This window comes from Argentina anserina, chromosome 4 (assembly GCF_933775445.1).
Source record: "Argentina anserina chromosome 4, drPotAnse1.1, whole genome shotgun sequence".
NCBI lineage: Eukaryota > Viridiplantae > Streptophyta > Magnoliopsida > Rosales > Rosaceae > Argentina > Argentina anserina.
In genome coordinates this window covers 894,345-912,627 of record NC_065875.1, presented here as the reverse complement: position 1 = coordinate 912,627, position 18,283 = coordinate 894,345, and the positions used below count along the sequence as shown (strand labels likewise).

At 38.1% G+C, this 18,283-nt stretch overlaps 1 protein-coding gene across 1 annotated transcript; it reads left to right on the top strand.

Moving 5' to 3' along the window:
- The first annotated feature begins 3,731 nt into the window (after positions 1-3,731).
- Positions 3,732-16,261, top strand: LOC126791270 (DNA-directed RNA polymerase V subunit 1-like). The gene is given in 20 exon segments (XM_050517700.1): positions 3,732-3,872; positions 4,715-4,819; positions 4,956-5,082; positions 5,342-5,457; positions 5,568-5,621; positions 5,994-6,161; positions 7,076-7,234; positions 7,356-8,865; positions 8,868-9,244; positions 9,406-9,581; positions 9,918-9,990; positions 10,088-10,227; positions 10,781-10,938; positions 11,397-11,671; positions 12,479-12,652; positions 12,743-12,883; positions 12,993-14,340; positions 14,410-14,764; positions 15,597-15,711; positions 15,985-16,261. Coding segments are annotated over 19 exon segments (5,757 nt in total). The 5' UTR covers positions 3,732-3,872; positions 4,715-4,738; the 3' UTR covers positions 16,195-16,261.
- The last annotated feature ends 2,022 nt before the right edge of the window (positions 16,262-18,283 follow it).

The following is an 18,283-nucleotide window of genomic DNA, read 5'->3' as shown; positions in this document are numbered from 1 at the left end:
TGCAGACATGGGGACAGCCAGTTTGATGTGTTACCAAACGACGCGCCGTTTTTATGTTTACAAGAGAGAAAATTTTTGTTTTTCACTGAGGGTATGACTGTCTTTTCATGCAATAATACCGATGGAATTACCGTATCCCGTGCGAATTCGGCAACAACTTTTATCTCGAATCCGACGTTTCCATGGGCACAGTCATTTTACAAGGTTGAAGACACGCCGGATAAGTGTCAGATAATCCCGGAAAATCGCCGGAGAAGGTCGAGGAGGTTTATAAAATGACGATTTTACTCCTATGTGTTTTATGATTCACCAACTGAAGGCCAATCTCTCTAACACTGAATCCACAATGTCTTTTGGCAAATTTGCTCAGTCTGAAGAGGCAAGAAGAACAGAAAACCAATCAAACAATGAATATGTATGTATATATATGATCAACAAGCTAAGGTTGTCCGCAGTTCTATCAAGTAATTAGAACACAAACTTTCTGCAAGATGACATACCTGAAGCCATAACCAACTGACAGAAGAAGATCAAGGAGAATAACAGTTTCAAATACTCCCAACTCTGGTGCAAAGGGCATGGTGAACTGATAAAAGAGTTCGGGTTTCCGTTTATATATGTGTGCCAGAGGCCAGAGGGTGTGTTTCTTTCTCTTTCTGGTATGGTTGGGCCATCAATCAGCGTACGACGCTGAATAGTTCTGGTGAATTCTTTCTTTCGTATCATGTCCTGCTGTATTTATACACTTCTTTAGATTTTCCCTCCATGAATAGGACTACAAGGTGTTACCCAAATGTCAAGTGTCCGGGGCATCTAGAGAGTCTGAGGACCAAAACTTGACTTTGGACTTCCCACACATAGCTAGGCTGCTAACGGGTGTCTCATCTCACTCATCATCCTATAGACCGAGACGTCATTTTAAGCCAAACGATGTTTTCACCTTATTTGCTTAAAGCAAACTCGAACTACCCGACGCCCATTTCTGTTTTATGACTCATAAGTAAAAATAGCTTAGTAGATCGAGGTTTTTAGTCCCAATAGAGCTCTAATAGCAATATACATGAAACTTCTTGAATGATCAGTGCAAAGCATTCGTGATATTGACAAGGGCTTGTTGATATAAGACACGTTATTTTACATTCTTTGTCTGTGAGATAGGGAATACAATTTCATCAGATTACCAGAACTGTAGGATGCACGTTTATAATAGAAAAAAGTAGATGAAGTTGGTCTTCCTACAACTCATCCAAATCACTCTTTTATCTTTCAATTTTAACAGTATATCCATGATTGAATTATTTTATATGTAGGCATTTTATTTCTTCTTCTCTTTGACAGGCTTCACATCCTTTGTGAGCAGGGCCGGTCCCAGGAGCATAACCACTTGGCGGGCTGGTAGGACTATAATCCAGCCGAAAATTGTGCTGAAATATTACTAAGTATATGTGCTACTTTTATTAAAGTTTGAGTTGGTGGAATTGACTAAATGTCAAATTTAATTATCCTTTGATAGGGTTGGTCGTGGATTTGATTCTCACCTTTCTATTTTTGTTTTTCTCTTTTTTCATCCCTAATTTTTTCTTCTCCTTCCCAAATTCTTTCATTTTCAATTTTTTCTCTATTTTTTACTTTACATTTCTGTCTACTATTTTTTATTAGTAAATCTATATTTATTTCTATTCTCTCATCTTTTTGTTTTTCTCTTTTCTCATCTCTGTTTTTTCTCCTCCTTCCCAATTCTTTCCTTTGTCAATTTAGTTCTCTATTCTTTTACTTTACAGTTTTATCTACTATTTTTAATTAATAAATCTATATTTATTTCTATTATTTCCTCAATTTTCTCACTATTTTTCTTTAATTACATCATTTTTTTTACAAATTCTTTAGATATTTAATTTTCTATCAAATTTTTTTTATGCCTTAAACTAGCCCTACTCATTCTCCATTCTTAATTCCGCCCCTGGCCGGTCCGTTTTTTTTTTACTGAGATCTATATATGTATATACCCTTGCTTGGGAGCATTCTTGGTGCTATAGCCATCGCCATAAGCTCTTGGAAAAGCAGCTTGCAGGCATAAGAAATATGAACCTGCATGAGGGGACGACATTAAGATCAAACCACAAAATCAAAGCAAAAAACGAAGTGTAGGACATCTCTGTATGCAACTATGCATGCAAGAGAAAAGAACATAATTGCCAGTAAGCTAGAGACTCACCTGAACAATATCAGTTTTGTTCTTGCAACCTCTGTATGCAACAATACTGATCGAATTCGGCAACTTTTATCTCGAATCCGACATTTCCATTGGCACAGTCATTTTACAAGGTTGAAGACACGCCGGATATGTGTCAGATAATCCCGGAACATCGCCGGAGAGGTCGACAAGGGTTTTTAAAATGACGATTTTACCCCTATGTGTTTTCTCATTCACCAACTGAAGGGATAACCTTAGCTAAATTTAACCAAGGTGTTCATTACTAGTGATTTGAGGATGAAAATCTGACTTGGGTTGCTGTTGATTATTTAATATTGTTGTTGAAGAAAGAGCATTATTAACTCTCAATCCCACTTATTCGAGGGGATTCGTAAATCCTAATCATTAGGTAAAATTTCATGTTCAAATCTCATGAGTATCAAGGGCATATCAGATCATTTGCCTGGTACTGTAAAAGGTTAACCTTAAACACGACATTTATGTCATCTATCAGAAAGTAATACCATTCATGTGGAGTTTCTTTCTATTAAAAGGGAAGTCAGTATCTACAGAACCATATGTGTAGCTGATGATCATTATAATATGTTTGTATATATATATATATATATGATCATTATATATGTATATATACACAGTCTCTATCTCTATCCAGAGTGAAGGTTCACTCTGATATTTCAGAGTGAAGTTCCAATTTTATCTGCAGAGATATGATGTACGTTCGTGAGAAGTAGACACTTTACCTTGTATAAAGATCTCCGTCCTATTTGCTTAGTATGCAATTGAATAAAGTTATGGGTTTCCTGTCATGGGATTATGATTATATTTATTTTACGGAAAGTAAAAGCTTTGGGTAAAGAATAATACAGTAATAAGGATTTGATGGTTCTACTGGCCGGTGATTTACTTGTCAAAAAAGGTTCTCATTTGGTCGGATTCTTTGATGGTCGTGGAAATCTATTACTGGATATGTCAAACGTTCTTGGCTTATGATCACTTAATGTGCTTTTGGCCGGAGTTAGGAATCAATTTCATATGGCTGCAGAGCACTATATATTGCCTCAAGTGGTATTACATCATGGCATACATGTGATTAAACCTTACAGGTTTCACATCATCAATTTCATGTTCATCTCCATTTATTTGTGATTAATTAGCTACTCAAAATGTGTAATTTATCTTAAAGTTTGTCTCCTCCATCTCAGAACAGACTTAACGAGTCAGAACAACACAGATTTTATGTCCTACGTTTCCATCTTTCTCATTTTATAATTTTTATGTCCTACATCTCCATCTTTATAACTTATATATCGCAGAGCCAATTTCCCAAAGCACCAAAACGATGTCGTTTAGGGTACACATGTCGTTTCGATTAAGCCCCACACAGGCCAGTGACATGTGTACGGCTCATAAAGTTGAAACCCCAACAACAAATAACGTATACATTTTCACACACTCTGACACTCTCTCTTGAAAAACCCAAAGACTCTGTTGTGTGTTTTGGACACTGATCGCAGAGAGAGAGAGAGAGAGAGAGAGAGAGAGAGAGGACCCAGAAAAAACTTGGAACCCATTTTGAAGTTCCGCTCTTCTCTCTACCATCCACAATTCATTCCCTCTGTCCATGCAAAACTCATTTCTGTCTTCTGACTTAAGATAGGTGAGAAGCTTATATTCAAGCCTTTCTGTGTTTTTGGGGTCAAATTTGTGTGTTTGGGAGAGAGAACAGAAATTGCTTTGTTCAGGGAAAGGTCTCTGCTTTGGAGCAGAGCCCCCTCTGTGATCATAGCCCAAGTTTTCTGCTTCGTTTTTAGGGCTCTTGGAGTCAAACCCACACTGAATTTTGTAAGAATTTCAAGAGCCGAGTCTTGAATTTTGTTCATATTTGTTATGGGGTTGTTTGGTTTGCTGAGAAAGTTTGAGGCTTTGCAAAAGTAGAGGCCTTTGTTTGTAAATGGGTGTTCTTGTTTTGCTTTGTTGTGTTGAAAATGGAATGTGGGTTTCTTTTTACGTGTTTTGATTTCACTCCAAGGACTCATGTAGGTTTGAGGTTCTTGGGTGTTTTGTTAGGAGTTTCTGGTTTCAAGTAGTTGTTATGAAACAAAGGAGAAGAGACCCATGTAGCTTTTGGTTATATTCTCTTGCTCTGTATGTAGCTTTTAGTAGAGGAAATATTTGGGTTCCTTTTCTTTTTTCTTTTTTCTTTTTTGTGTTTGTTTTGTGGCTGAGTTGTGCTGGCTTTATGTTCTTCCCATTCTCTCACAATCCAAGCATACTACACTGCTTCAGTTCCATCTGCTTATAATATATTTTCCATGTTTATTTGTGTCTTTATGGTCTTACATGTTGCCACCTCACAGAAACTAAGTTTTTTTTTTGTTGATTTTAATATTGTGCTACTTATAGAAGCTTTGTTGGTTACACTTGCATGTTGGTTTTGAATATAAAAGTTAAAGCCTTTCTTATATTAATCTCATTTTTCACCTGTAATTTATGGTGTAGTTTTTGAAAGAATCTTGAAAGAATATGGAGGAAGCTTCTTGTTCACCGGTTTTAGATGGGGAGCTGATTGGGATTAAATTTGGGTTGGCAACCCATAAAGAAATTGTAAGTAGAAATTCCGCGTTGTGATTCAGTATGTGTTGGAGGATTGACCTGTATACTCCTTATTAGTTGTAATAATCAGCGGCCATTTTAGCTCATAATGTTTATAAGTGTGTGTTTTACTTTTTGCATATTGCAGTGTACAGCATCGATGATGGGATGCTCTGTTAGCCACGCCAGTCAGCTATCTAACCCATTCCTTGGCCTTCCTCTTGAGTTCGGAAAATGTGAATCTTGTGGTGCTTCAGAAACGGGAAAGTGCGAAGGCAACTCCCAATTCTTACCCTTTTGGTCTTTCATTAATTTTTTTTGTTTTGTTTTTGTTTTTTGTTTTTTTTTGTTTCAAACAAGGCTAAAAGAGCCTAAACAAAGAAGCAGAAGAAACTAACTAGAAAAATTGGAAACCCTTGTAGCGTCTTTCATTAATATATTGAATGCTGCAAAATAAGGTAACAGGAAAGGATGGAAATTATAAATCCAGCTAATGTTCTTGTGATAACAATGTGTGTTTTATACCATTTTCAGGACACTTTGGATATATCGACTTACCATCACCAATATATCATCCTAACCATGTCAGTGAGCTGAAGAAGTTGCTGAGTTGTTTATGCCTACAATGCTTAAAAATTAAGAAGAACAAGGTATTATGTGTTTATGCCTACAATGCTTAAAAATTAAGTAGCTGTTTCGTAGCGATAAAGTTCTGTACTAATATTCGTTATGCCTGATTTGCTGGGTTGATACAATTCAGGTCTCAACCAAGAGTGCTGGTCTGGCCGAAAGGTTGCTATCTGTATGTTGTGAGGTAATTTCTTGTCTTTACTACAGATTAGGTATGATGTGCTTAACTTTCAAGTACTGTATTTTCTCTCTACACAGACATGTTTGAGCCTTGTGTACAAAATTACCAGTTTATGCTATTCTTCAATTATATGCTTCCAGTTAGGACTCTTTGATTCAACTAATGTTCCAACTGGCAGTTTTTTGTTTTTGAGATTGAAGTTCTCATTACTCATCCATACGCTACATCTGTTGCTCCTGATCAAAAGTGAGGAATTTAGTTTGCAGTTTTTGCACGATTAATATATTCTCATCAAAAGTATCGTCTTTTTTCTTCACTGTGCATTCTCTGTCTGTTCTATGTACAAATCTTATGATCTGTCTTTTTTTTTTTTAGGATGCATCACAAGTTTCTATTGCAGAGATTAAACCAACAGATGAGGTTTGTTCCTTGCAACTGAAACTACCAACTAATAAGAAACCACCGCCTGGTTTTTGGAATTTCCTTGAAAGATATGGTTTTCGTTACGGTGATGGCGTTAAACGTGCTTTACTTCCTAGAGAGGTTAGGTTCTTACTGCCTGCATGTTTTCTCCATGACTGTGACATTTTTAGCTTTCAGTTGAGTTCTGTTGTTCTGTTATGGGGTTCAAGTCATTGATCCTAGTTCAGTTTAACGTCTTTTGTTTTTAGGAAGTGGTAAAATGTGTTTTTTTGTCCCAAACCAGTGCCAACTTAAACAACCTATTCTCGGCGTCCTGTATACATAAACTATATTTCAATGAATGATTTAGTGGTGGTCTTGATCTATCAGCTACCTGGGGTTTGATATATTATTCACTTCCTAGAGAGGTTAGGTTCTTACTGCCTGCATGTTTTCTCCATGACTGTGACATTTTTAGCTTTCAGTTGAGTTCTGTTGTTCTGTTATGGGGTTCAAGTCATTGATCCTAGTTCAGTTTAACGTCTTTTGTTTTTAGGAAGTGGTAAAATGTGTTTTTTTTGTCCCAAACCAGTGCCAACTTAAACAACCTATTCTCGGCGTCCTGTATACATAAACTATATTTCAATGAATGATTTAGTGGTGGTCTTGATCTATCAGCTACCTGGGGTTTGATATATTATTCACTTTAGAAGCCTGATGGCTAATCTAGTTGAAGATATAAGGATTCTAACCAAATGAATGAAAGCATTTAATGAGTCTGTTCAAAGCTATTGTTCTCAGAAAGTAAAGATCTCTTGCCCCTATACAATGTTGCTGTCTTCGTAAAAATTTAGTTTCTTCTTAGATCATAAAAGAAAGGAGGATTCAACAATCTCGCTTCTCCTCATTCTCCATCAGTGCTTATAAAATTCCCACTTTTTTGATATAGTCAAGATTTTGGATTTAGTCCTGATTGCTAATCATACATTTCTTACAGAATGATTTTTGTGGCACACTAAAACTTGATATTCATATTGATTATGATCGACCACCAGGTGATGCAGATTCTCAAGAGAATCCCCGAAGACACCAAGAGAAAACTGGCTGCTAAAGGCTTTAATCCTCAAGATGGATACATCTTGAATCATATACCTGTCCCTCCGAACTGCTTGTCAGTGCCTGAAATATCTGATGGTGTTACTGTTATGTCTGCGGTAGGTTGGTTGGCATAATAATAAACCTTATTCATTTTGATTGGAGTGCTTAAGAAAAAGATTTTATACACTAAAGTGTTCATTTTACTACTAACTAGCATTTGTGCATATCCTTATCCAGGATCCTTCAATATCAATGCTAAAAAAAGTTCTAAAAGAAGCTGAAGATATCAGTAGGTCAAGGTCTGGTCCAGCAAATTTTGTCACTGAAATTGAGGAAGCTAATAGGCTGCAAGCAGCAGTTGATCAGTATCTTCAAGTGAGGGGTACAGGAAAGGCCACACGTGAGAGTGATGTCAGATTTGGTGGGACCAAGGAGCTCAGTGAATCTTCGACAAAACAATGGCTTGAAAAGATGAGGACATTGTTTATAAGAAAGGGTTCAGGATTCTCTTCCCGCACGGTGATTACGGGGGATGCATATAGAAGGGTGAATGAAGTTGGGATCCCCTATGAAATAGCCCAGAGAATAACTTTTGAGGAGAAGGTTAATGTGCATAATATTAGGCGTCTTCAAGAGCTGGTAGATAAGAAATTATGCCTAACGTACGTCGATGGTTCATCAACTTACTCGTTAAGAGAAGGTTCAAAGGGGCACACATTTCTGAGGCCCGGTCAAGTGGTGCATAGGAGGATAATTGATGGGGATCTTGTTTTTGTCAATAGGCCTCCCACGACACATAAACATTCTCTGCAAGCATTGCAAGTTTATGTGCATGAGGACAAGGTGGTAAAGATTAATCCTCTGATTTGTGGACCACTGAGTGCTGACTTTGATGGAGATTGCATTCACTTGTTCTATCCCCAGTCTTTTGCAGCGAAGGCAGAAGTGATGGAACTTTTCTCAGTAGAGAAACAATTGCTTAGCTCTCACAGTGGCAAGCCCAATTTGCAACTGGCCACTGACTCTCTTTTGTCGTTAAAGATGATGTTTAAGAAATATTTTTTCAACAAAGAAGCAATGCAGCAGTTGGCCATGTTTGTTTCGTCCTCCTTGCCAGAGCCAGCTTTATTGAGAGCTAATTCGGCAGTTCCGTGTTGGACTGCTTTGCAGATATTGCAGGCTGCACTGCCTCCTCACTTTGAGTCCTCTGGGGACAGGCACTTGGTCAAGGATAGCGAGGTCCTCAAGCTTGATTGTACTACAAGCCTTGTACCAGCTGTTATCAATGACATTGGTACCTCTATCTTCTTCGAGAAAAGTGCTGAAGATGTTCTCAATTTCTTTAATTCTATGCAGCCATTGCTAGTGGAGAATATATTTTCAGAAGGGTTCAGTGTGGGTTTGGAAGATTTTGCTATGCCTAAGGTATCTATACGAGACATTCACAAGGGCTTTAAGGATATTTCTCCTTTGTTGTACCATATGAGGAGAGTATACAACGAGCTTGTTGAGATGCAATTGGAGAATCTCATCCGAAAAGTTAAAGGACCAGTTTCGAACTTTATATTAAATTCATCGGCATTGGGTGATTTAATTGACTCTAAGAGTGATTCTGCTATGAACAAAGTGGTTCAACAAGTTGGGTTCCTAGGCCGGCAACTGTATGAACAGGGGAAACTTTACTCAAAAACATTGGTTGAGGATGTGAGCTCACTGCATAAGAGCAAGTATCCATCTAACATTGTGGATACTCTGCAGAATTTGGATTGGTTCATAGTGGTTTTGTTCATGGGTTGGATCCGGTTGAGGGAATGATTCATTCCATTGCTACAAGAGAAGTAATTGTTCGCTCCTCAAAAGGGTTGTTTGAACCCGGCACACTATTCAAAAACCTAATGGCAACTCTGCGGGATGTTGTCATTTGCTACGATGGCACCGTGCGGAATGTGTGCAGTAATTCTATTGTTCAGTTTGAATATGGAGCAAAGAGCGGATCTAGTCCTCAAAATCTGTTTCCTGCTGGTGAACCTGTGGGTGTGTTAGCTGCAACAGCAATGTCAAATCCAGCATACAAGGCAGTTCTTGATTCTACTCCAAGCAGCAACTCTTCATGGGATCTTATGAAGGTAGGTGGTTTGATTGATGAAATTGACAGTCACCTTCTATTATTACTTAATTTTTTTCCTCCACTTTTCTTCTTTTTATTTTTTGTTATACTTTTATTTTTGTGTACTCCATGCATCCATGTTCATCATGATATACTTACACTTTCTGTTGTTGTGCTCAGGAAATATTACTCTGCAAAGTCAGTTTCAAGAATGAACTCATTGACCGTCGTGTAATCTTGTATCTGAATGACTGTGGTTGTGGAAGAAAGTACTGCAGAGAACATGCGGCGTATTTGGTCAAGAATCAATTGAAAAAAGTCAGCCTTAAAGATGTTGCACTCGACTTTATGATTGAGTACGCTCTGGCTCCTTCAATTTTAAGTTATAATTGAGTATGGTTGGCCTCCTATATCTTTGTCAGGGTATATACCTAATGCTTTGTGGATGCATGCTCAAATGTTTCTATCCTTTAGGCCAAATTGGTTCGTAATGTAGTTTCATTCTTGGCATATTTGCTTTGGTATGTTTTGGTCCTGTTCCTTGTCTGACTAGCATCGTATTGACCTTCTCTTTAGTCTAGCATAAAAACTATTGTTCTTGTAGTGTGACTCTTGAATTACATTCCTGACTTTACATACGCATCTTTTTTTAAGCCTATACATAAATGCATATGAATAATTCTTGCATGCAGATATCAAGGTCAGCGAGCTGCAGGAAGCATGGAAATTGACTCTGGCCTTGTTGGTCATGTTCATTTGAATGAGGTGAAAGTTGTTTTTTTTTATGAATTTTTATTTAAGTTCCCCTTTTCCAAGTTACTGTTGCCTGATTCTTTGGAGTAACGAGAGCTATAATTAGCAGATGCTCATACGGGAGCTAAATCTTGGAATGAATGAAATCCTTCAAAAATGCGAAGAAAGTATCAGTTCATTTCGAAGAAAGAAGGTTGGGAAGAAGACGAACATCGGCGACATTTTCAAAAGAATAGTTTTGTCGTACAGGTTGGTTATTGTATATGGCTTGTATTTAGGTATACTTGTCATATTTCTTATTTTTTATTTATATGGATTACCAATCTGAATGATATTGTAAAATGTTAGATGACACTGAGGTAAATGGCATTTTAATTCTAGGAGAAAAGATGGGAACATTTTACTTTGAGTTTTTTCTTTATTCAAATTTTGGTTTGAAGCTTCATTCAGATTTACAAAAATAGAAAAGAGGAGCTGAATACAGATAACAGAGAAGGCACCACAACTACAAAGTCTATCCATAGTAACTCTAGGCATGTCATCCCTGTTGCATACCATGTAATGCTTCCTTTTAGTCTAGTACTCCTGCTGATGCTGAGCTTAGGTTGCCTAGAGCCTAAAAAATGTCATTTCAAAAGAAGATCAATATCCCCAACTCATTCAGAAGTGGCTGCATATGGCAAAATCAAATATATCTAATCTTTCCCCTGTCGTGCATGTAATGGTAGTACTGCACATTAGAACTACTGGTATATGAATCGAAGTGAAAACTCCATATTGATTTAGTCTTACTTGTTTACAGTGAGTGTTGCTGTTTTTATCAATCTTCTGCTGGCAATGGATCTGGATCTCCTTGCTTGATGTTCTTCTACCAAGATTTCAATAATTCAGAGTTAGAGGCTATTTCACAAATCTTGGCTGATTTTGTTTGCCCAGTTCTATTAGAAACAGTAATTAAAGGTAACTTTTACAGTAATTGTACAAAAGATGTGTTGATATAATTCAGAGTTAGAGGCTATTTCACAAATCTTGCAGTGAATGTTGCTCTTTCAGTTGTTTTGTGACTCTTACATAACTTCCTTCTGAGTTGGTTCCCTGCAATTTGTATCCTCGACTTGTGCTTCCAGTGTGCATAAATGTAAATAAACACTCCCCCAAATCACTTGATTTTAGCACTCCCTCATATCCTCGACTTATGAGATTGTACTCATTAGGTTCATGTTTTTTTTTTCATTTCATTTTTATAGAAATTCAATGTTTCTAAAACTCGCTTCAGGATTAAGTTTACATCCAAAACCAAGGGATTTCTTCTTTTATTTGCAACTTTAAAAGAGACTTTCATGCAATGAAGTAATTTTGGTATAGAACAAAATTATTTTCATTTTATTCATAAGTGGAGAACTTCTTTTAATGGACAGGTGATCCTCGAGTTTCATCAGCGAACATAATTTGGATCAATTCAGAATCAACAACATGGATCAGAAGCCCAAACAAATCTCTGAAGGGTGAATTGGCTTTGGATGTTGTTCTGGAGAAGTCGGTGGTCAAACAAAGTGGCGATGCGTGGAGAATAACCCTTGATTGCTGTCTTCCAGTGCTTCATTTGATTGACACCAGGCGCTCCATTCCATATGCCATCAAACAAGTTCAGAAATTGCTGGGGGTTTCTTGTGCTTTTGATCAAGCAGTTCAGGTACTATAATTAAGTTCATAGTAGCAATTTATAGTAGGGGTGATGAGAGAGGTTTGTCATATCATGTTTTAATTGGGTCATCTCTCTTTCTCTCTCTCTCACTCTCTCTGTGTGTTTATTTATTGATTTTCCTTTTATTTTTTTAAATGACTTGACCAGAAGTTGTTTGTATAGACACTCATAGGTGATCGATCCTGTGTATGGCTTAGCAAAATTGTGACATATTTGTACTTATTTTCAATTCACATTGACACAAATGTTGCGTATTTAAAACGTAGACTAGGACTTCTTATTTTTAACTCCTTGTACTCTATTTAGAAGATGGAAAAAATACACTCTACGTTATGCTAGAAACCCAAGTAATGTTGTATCAGCAAGATATATACAATACTAATCAAGTCAGGAAAATCGAGTTGATACATTTTCATTTTTACAATACCAGTTAAATTGTTTTGTCAAAATTGCTGTTCAACTGTAGATGAAAATTTTATATTTCTTTATCAATTGGTAACTTCGATAACTATCAAGTAATAGTCAACTCTGTCCTTTCACCTTCCATGTCTTTGTTGTAGAACTTCTTGTGACTAAGTTTCCATGAGATGTCCTTCCAGTGATGTTGTTTGCACTTCTGCTTAGGCATCTTCGTTCCTCTGGGATATAAAGAGGGTTTACTAAGCTATACATTGCATAAAAATTTATCTAACACTTATGGTTAAAACTTTTATCAGCTGTCCTTTTAGGAAAAGAAAGGAGAGAAAATTTTACCAACTCTTTCGAGGGCTCACATTTTGCGATTTGAAAATGCAGCGCCTCGCAACAGCTGTTGCAATGGTGGCAAAAGGTGTTCTCAAAGAGCATCTTATTCTCTTGGCAAACAGTATGACATGCGCTGGAAATTTTGTTGGCTTCAATCCCGGTGGTTATAAAGCACTATCTCGCGCATTGAATATACAAGTACCATTTACAGAAGCAACATTGTTTGTAAGTAAATTTGATGGGAAAAATGGCTACAGTTGCTGCTTAGATGAAATATAACTGCAACTAAGTTTTGTTTTCATTATTTGGTTGTAGACACCAAAGAAATGTTTTGAGAGAGCAGCTGAAAAGTGTCACATGGATTCTTTGTCGAGCATAGTTGCATCATGTTCGTGGGGTAAACATGTAGCTGTTGGTACTGGCTCCAGGTTCGAAATCCTCTGGGACACAAGAGAGGTAATTATGATTTTCTATTCACTTGTCTAAGAGTTACTCTCAGAATTCAATTTAGTCTTACTCTTTGTTGGAATGGCCCACACAACTAAATATTAATTGATTTTTTCAGGGAGGGTTTAATGAAGAGGGTGGGGTAGATGTTTTCAACTTTCTACATATGGTGAATGCTGTGAATGGAGAAGAATTAACTACTGCAGCTTTGGGAACAGAAATTGATGATCTTGTGCCAGAATATGAAAATGGAGAAGTGTCATTGTCACCAGAGCATAACTGTAGCTCTGATAAGCCAGTGTTTGAAGATATTATTGAGTTCCCGGATAATTTTGAAAATGCTTTTGGAAAATCAAGCTGGGATTCAATCAACACCGCTTCTACTGGTGGGAAAGACTGGGGGGCTGTCAACCTTGGAACACAAGATGGCATTTCAGCAGAATCCCAAGTTGATACCATGTCTTCATGGGGGATTAAGACTGCTAGAGAGGAGGCTCCATCTTCCTGGGGAACAGCCAAATCGGCAACAGAAGATGCCTCTGCATGGGGGACCAAGACTAAAGAAAATGCCCCATCACAGTTGAAGACCAAGACTGCTTGGGGGAAAAATACTGCAAGAGAAGATGATACTGAGATTGCTGAAGGTGCATGGGGTCAGAAGAAGCTTGCTGATAACTCATCTCTGGGAGCTTGGGGAAGGCAAAAGTCCCCTGAGATTGCTGAATGTGCTTGGGGTCTGAAGAAGCCTGCTGATACCTCATCTCTCGGAGCTTGGGGAAGGCAAAAGTCCCCTGAGATTGCTGAAGGTTCCTGGGGTCAGAAGCCTGCTGATACATCATCAAGGCCAAAGTCACCTGAGATTGCTGAAGGTGCTTGGGATCAGCGAAAGCCTTCTGGAACTTCATCTCTGGGAGCTTGGGGAAGGAAAAAGTCTCCTGAGATTTCTGAAGGTGCTTGGGGTCAGAAGCCTGCTGATACATCATCAAGGCAAAAGTCACGTGAGATTGCTGAAGGTGCTTGGGATCAGCGAAAGCCTTCTGGAACTTCATCTCTGGGAGCTTGGGGAATGAAAAAGTCTCCTGAGATTTCTGAAGGTGCTTGCGGTCAGAAGAAGCCTGTTGATACCTCATCTCTCGGAGCTTGGGGAAGGCAAAAGTCCCCTGAGATTGCTGAAGGTGCCTGGGGTCAGAAGCCTGCTGATACATCATCAAGGCAAAAGTCACCAGAGATTGCTGAAGGTGCTTGGGATCAGCAAAAACCTTCTGGAACTTCATCTCTGGAAACTTGGGGAAGGCAAAAGTCTCCTGAGATTTCTGAAGGTGCTTGGGGTCAGAAGAAGCCTGCTGGTACCTCATCTCTCGGAGCTTGGTGGGGAAGGCAAAAGTCCCCTGAGATTGTTGAGGGTGCTTGGTGTCAGAAGAAGCCTGCTGAAACCTCATGGCAAAAGTCACCTGAGATCGCTGAAGGTGCTTGGGGTCAGAAGAAGCTTGCTGATACCTCATCAAAGCGAAAGTCATCACCTGAGATTGCTGGAGGTGCTTGGGGTCAGCAAAAGCCTGCTGGTACTTTTCAACCTGCAACTGTGAATCAGTGGGATTCTCCAAGTGTAGGAGATGGAAATGCGGATGAAAGACATCAAGTATGGGCTACTAATGGAGATGCAAACAAGAGAAGACGCTTTGAAGGTGGCAGGGGCTGGGGTTCAAATGCTGGGGAGTGGAAGGGTAAGAACAATCGCCCTCCTGGAATGGCGGATGATGGCTCCAGTGCGGCTGCAATATACACCACAACGCGCCAGAGATTAGATACCTTCACTTCTGAGGAGCAGGATGTTCTTTCCCATATTGAGCCGATTATGCTCTCTGTTCGAAGAATAATGCATCAATCCGGGTAAGTTTTCATGTTCTTATGCATACTTGTTGTGCTTAGTATTGCACCTCCTATCACTTTTCTTGAAAATATAATAGTATTGGATGGAAAAGGAACTTGTAAACAAAAAGATTCCGGACAGTTCTCTTCTTGTTGGAGAAATGATCTGGACAATCTATTTATTTCAAGGGAAAACTTAAGAAGTTTGCAGACTATTTATAAGATGTATTGATATTTTAAGCATCACCATGGCTTTGTCTCCTCTGAATTGCCTGATTTTCCGTTCTGGATCTTGTGTAAATTGTAGGAAGGTGCTATCTTGTTGTTCTCTCAATTGTTGTGTGGGGGGCTTTTTTCTGTATTCTGCATGTTGAACGTTATAGTTTAATTTCTCCTCTTTTTTTTTAATGTAGTTTAATTTCTCCTAAATGTGGACTCAGAAGCTGCTTTTTATCAATTGCTGTTCAGATTGTAGTACTTAGAGGTTGGGGTTACTTAGAGGTTGAGGTTGTATCTCATTGTTACTGAATTTGTGAACCATGAAGCATGTTGCGCTTCACCAGCACTCGGATTATTAAAATAAGTCTGACAGAATGAAGAATACTTCAGATTAATAAGTCTGACATGTTTCAAAACGAGTTTTCCTGTGAAGATGTTCTAGAGGATATCAGTATTTCTCACCAATATCCATAAGGAAAAGATGGTCAAATATAGGAACAGTATCTCACTGCAATTGTTATATCTGAATTCTTGTACTGTATGATTCTATTGTTGGCTTTATGTTTTCTGCAATAGTTGTTTGATAGGTCTTTGATGGTCTTCTCAATCCTTGTTTTTGTTTCCTTTTAACCAGGTATAATGATGGAGATCGATTTTCAGATGAGGATCATACATACATCCTTGATAAAGTATTCAATTTCCACCCTGATAAAGCTGTGAAGATGGGCTCTGGGATCGACTATTTTACGGTAAGACTGTATACTCTGCTCTTGCCTACTTTTCTTAGAACTATAGTTCTGTTCTTTATTAGATTCACTAGATGTGACTGAATTATTATTTTTACTCGATTTTTTTGGTTAAATATATACCCTATCATTTTACTTGTTATAACATTACTCTCCTCATTTTACTGTATTTTATGTTCTCATTGTTGTTCATATTGACAAATGTGACTGTTGATGTTTTTAAAGTCATTATCCATGTTGACTGTTGGTGTTCTTGTTCATATATCCATGTGCCAGGTTGATAGACATGGAAGCTATCAAGAAAGCCGATGCCTTTTTGTTATATCAACTGATGGCCGCAAGGAGGACTTTTCCTACAGGAAATGCCTGCAAAATATGGTAAAGGAAAAGTATCCTGAACTTGCTGAAGAATTCAATGCCCAGTATTTCGTCAAGCCCCGATCCCGGAATCCCAGTTTCAGTCAGACCCCTCCGGAGACACAGTAGGCATGCCTTGAAGGCTTTCCCTGATGTAATTAGTTTAAAACAATGATCACCCTTATTTACTTGTATATATTAGGTAGTCAGCTCCCCCCAACAGACAGTTCCACTGTCTGTCGGAGCAGTTTTGTAGTCAATAGCTAGTATCCCTCGTGTAACTGAACTGAACCATGAAATATGGGAGAAGCAATTAGTGAAGTCGATATGAAATGCACAAGTCCGATCGTTTGTCATAACCAACGTCTGCCTAGTCTACTTAATGTTTCAGAATTATAGTTTTGCTGCTAGTCTAATTGTTCGTTGGGTTAATAGCTCCCAACTGATCTTCTATTAACTTGAATGAGGATCTTGAGGCATATCTGTGACTTTGCCCCAGGCAATGCTACATTTCGATGATTTGGAACCCTAATACTGTATTTTAAGTGCAAGGAAGAAAGTGCTGAGCTTCCACAGCTCCTGAGATTATTAGTCATATAGGTTTGAGAATACCTTCCAAGGCTACCAATTATGTTCTTTAATCTCCATTTATTTGTGATTAATTAGCTCCTCAGATAATTATAGTCATATGGTTTCAAAATGTGAAATTTATCTTAAAAGTTTATCTCCTCCATCTCAGAACAGATTTAACGAGTCAGAAGAACACATATTTTAATTTTTAATTATAATTTATCAGAAACGAAATCAACTAAAAAAAAGGACTCGAGTCAGCGTACGACATCGTTTTAGTGCTTTGGTTCTGCGATATGACGATATATAAAACTCAGCAGTCACCAGTCACCACCGTCTCTTTCTCAATTGTGACTGAAAATCCGGAGCGCATACAAAAAATGAAAAAGATGTCATCAATGTCGTCAGCCGAAACAGTAGCCGATATCGAAGAGCTCCTCAAGCAAATCCTCGTGAGAATTCCGGCTCTACCGCTTCTCCGGTTCAAGTCCGTCTCCAAGCACCTATGATGCACCAGTACGGGTACGGGACACGGATACGGGTACGGCATGATACGGGGATACGTTTTTTCTAATATGTAGCGTTTTAGATACGTTTTGTAAATTAATAGTTAATATATGTTTATATAAAAATAAATTCTAGAATTGGATTAAAAACAAGCAATTAGAAATTTAGAACACCTAAATCCCATCAACTTTACAATAAACATAAGTCCATATCAAGCTTCTTGTTACATACTAAACTATAGACATTGAGAACAATATAACAAATACACTTACATAATCCTAAAACGACATTTTTAGACAACTCAACAAGATTGGAAGCTCACAGCTTGGCTGGGACAGTGGCAGTCTTGATAATCTGGATACAAGGAAACCTGACCCTGTGTCGAGAAGCCATCTCAGTGTACATCTGATCCACAGCCCCATTCAGAGTGGTGTCACGGTACTCCTTGTACATGTTGTGATATCCTGTCCTGCTTTGATACCTCAACCAGATACCATAGTTCTCAACAACAGTTGGCTTCTTCTAAAAAATCTGCAGCCAAAGATTCATTACAATATCTAAAATGCAACACAAAAAAAGTTCAACACAAGACATTTTGAGCAAACCAACGATTACAAAGAAAATCATGTGAGTACAATGTAGATTCATATACATAAGTGAACCTGATTCTAGGGGTGGGCATAAAAAACGGAAATCCCGATCCCGTCCCGATCCCGTCCCGAAATTCGTAGGGACGGGACGGGACGGAGGTCTAAAAACGTTCGTCCCGTCCCGATCCCGTCCCGTTTCATAATAGTGGGACGGGACGTGGGACAAATAATTTCTATCCCGCTTCGTCCCGTCCCGTCCCACCTTGAATGAAAACTTAAATATTCTTATATATTTATATCAAAATAAAACTAATTTATGTTATTAATAACTCTAAAATTATATCAACTCAAATAATAATAGTAAATTATAATATTTTGAACATAATATGTATTTTTTTTGTTAAAATTTCATTATTAAATGTTATTTTGTTAATGAAAAAGTAAAAAAATATGTTTTTATTTAACTTCATATGAAGGTGGGATTTGTCCCGTCCCGTCCCGATCCCGTCCCGTCCCAACCGGGATTAATCCCGAGTGGGATGCATTCTTAA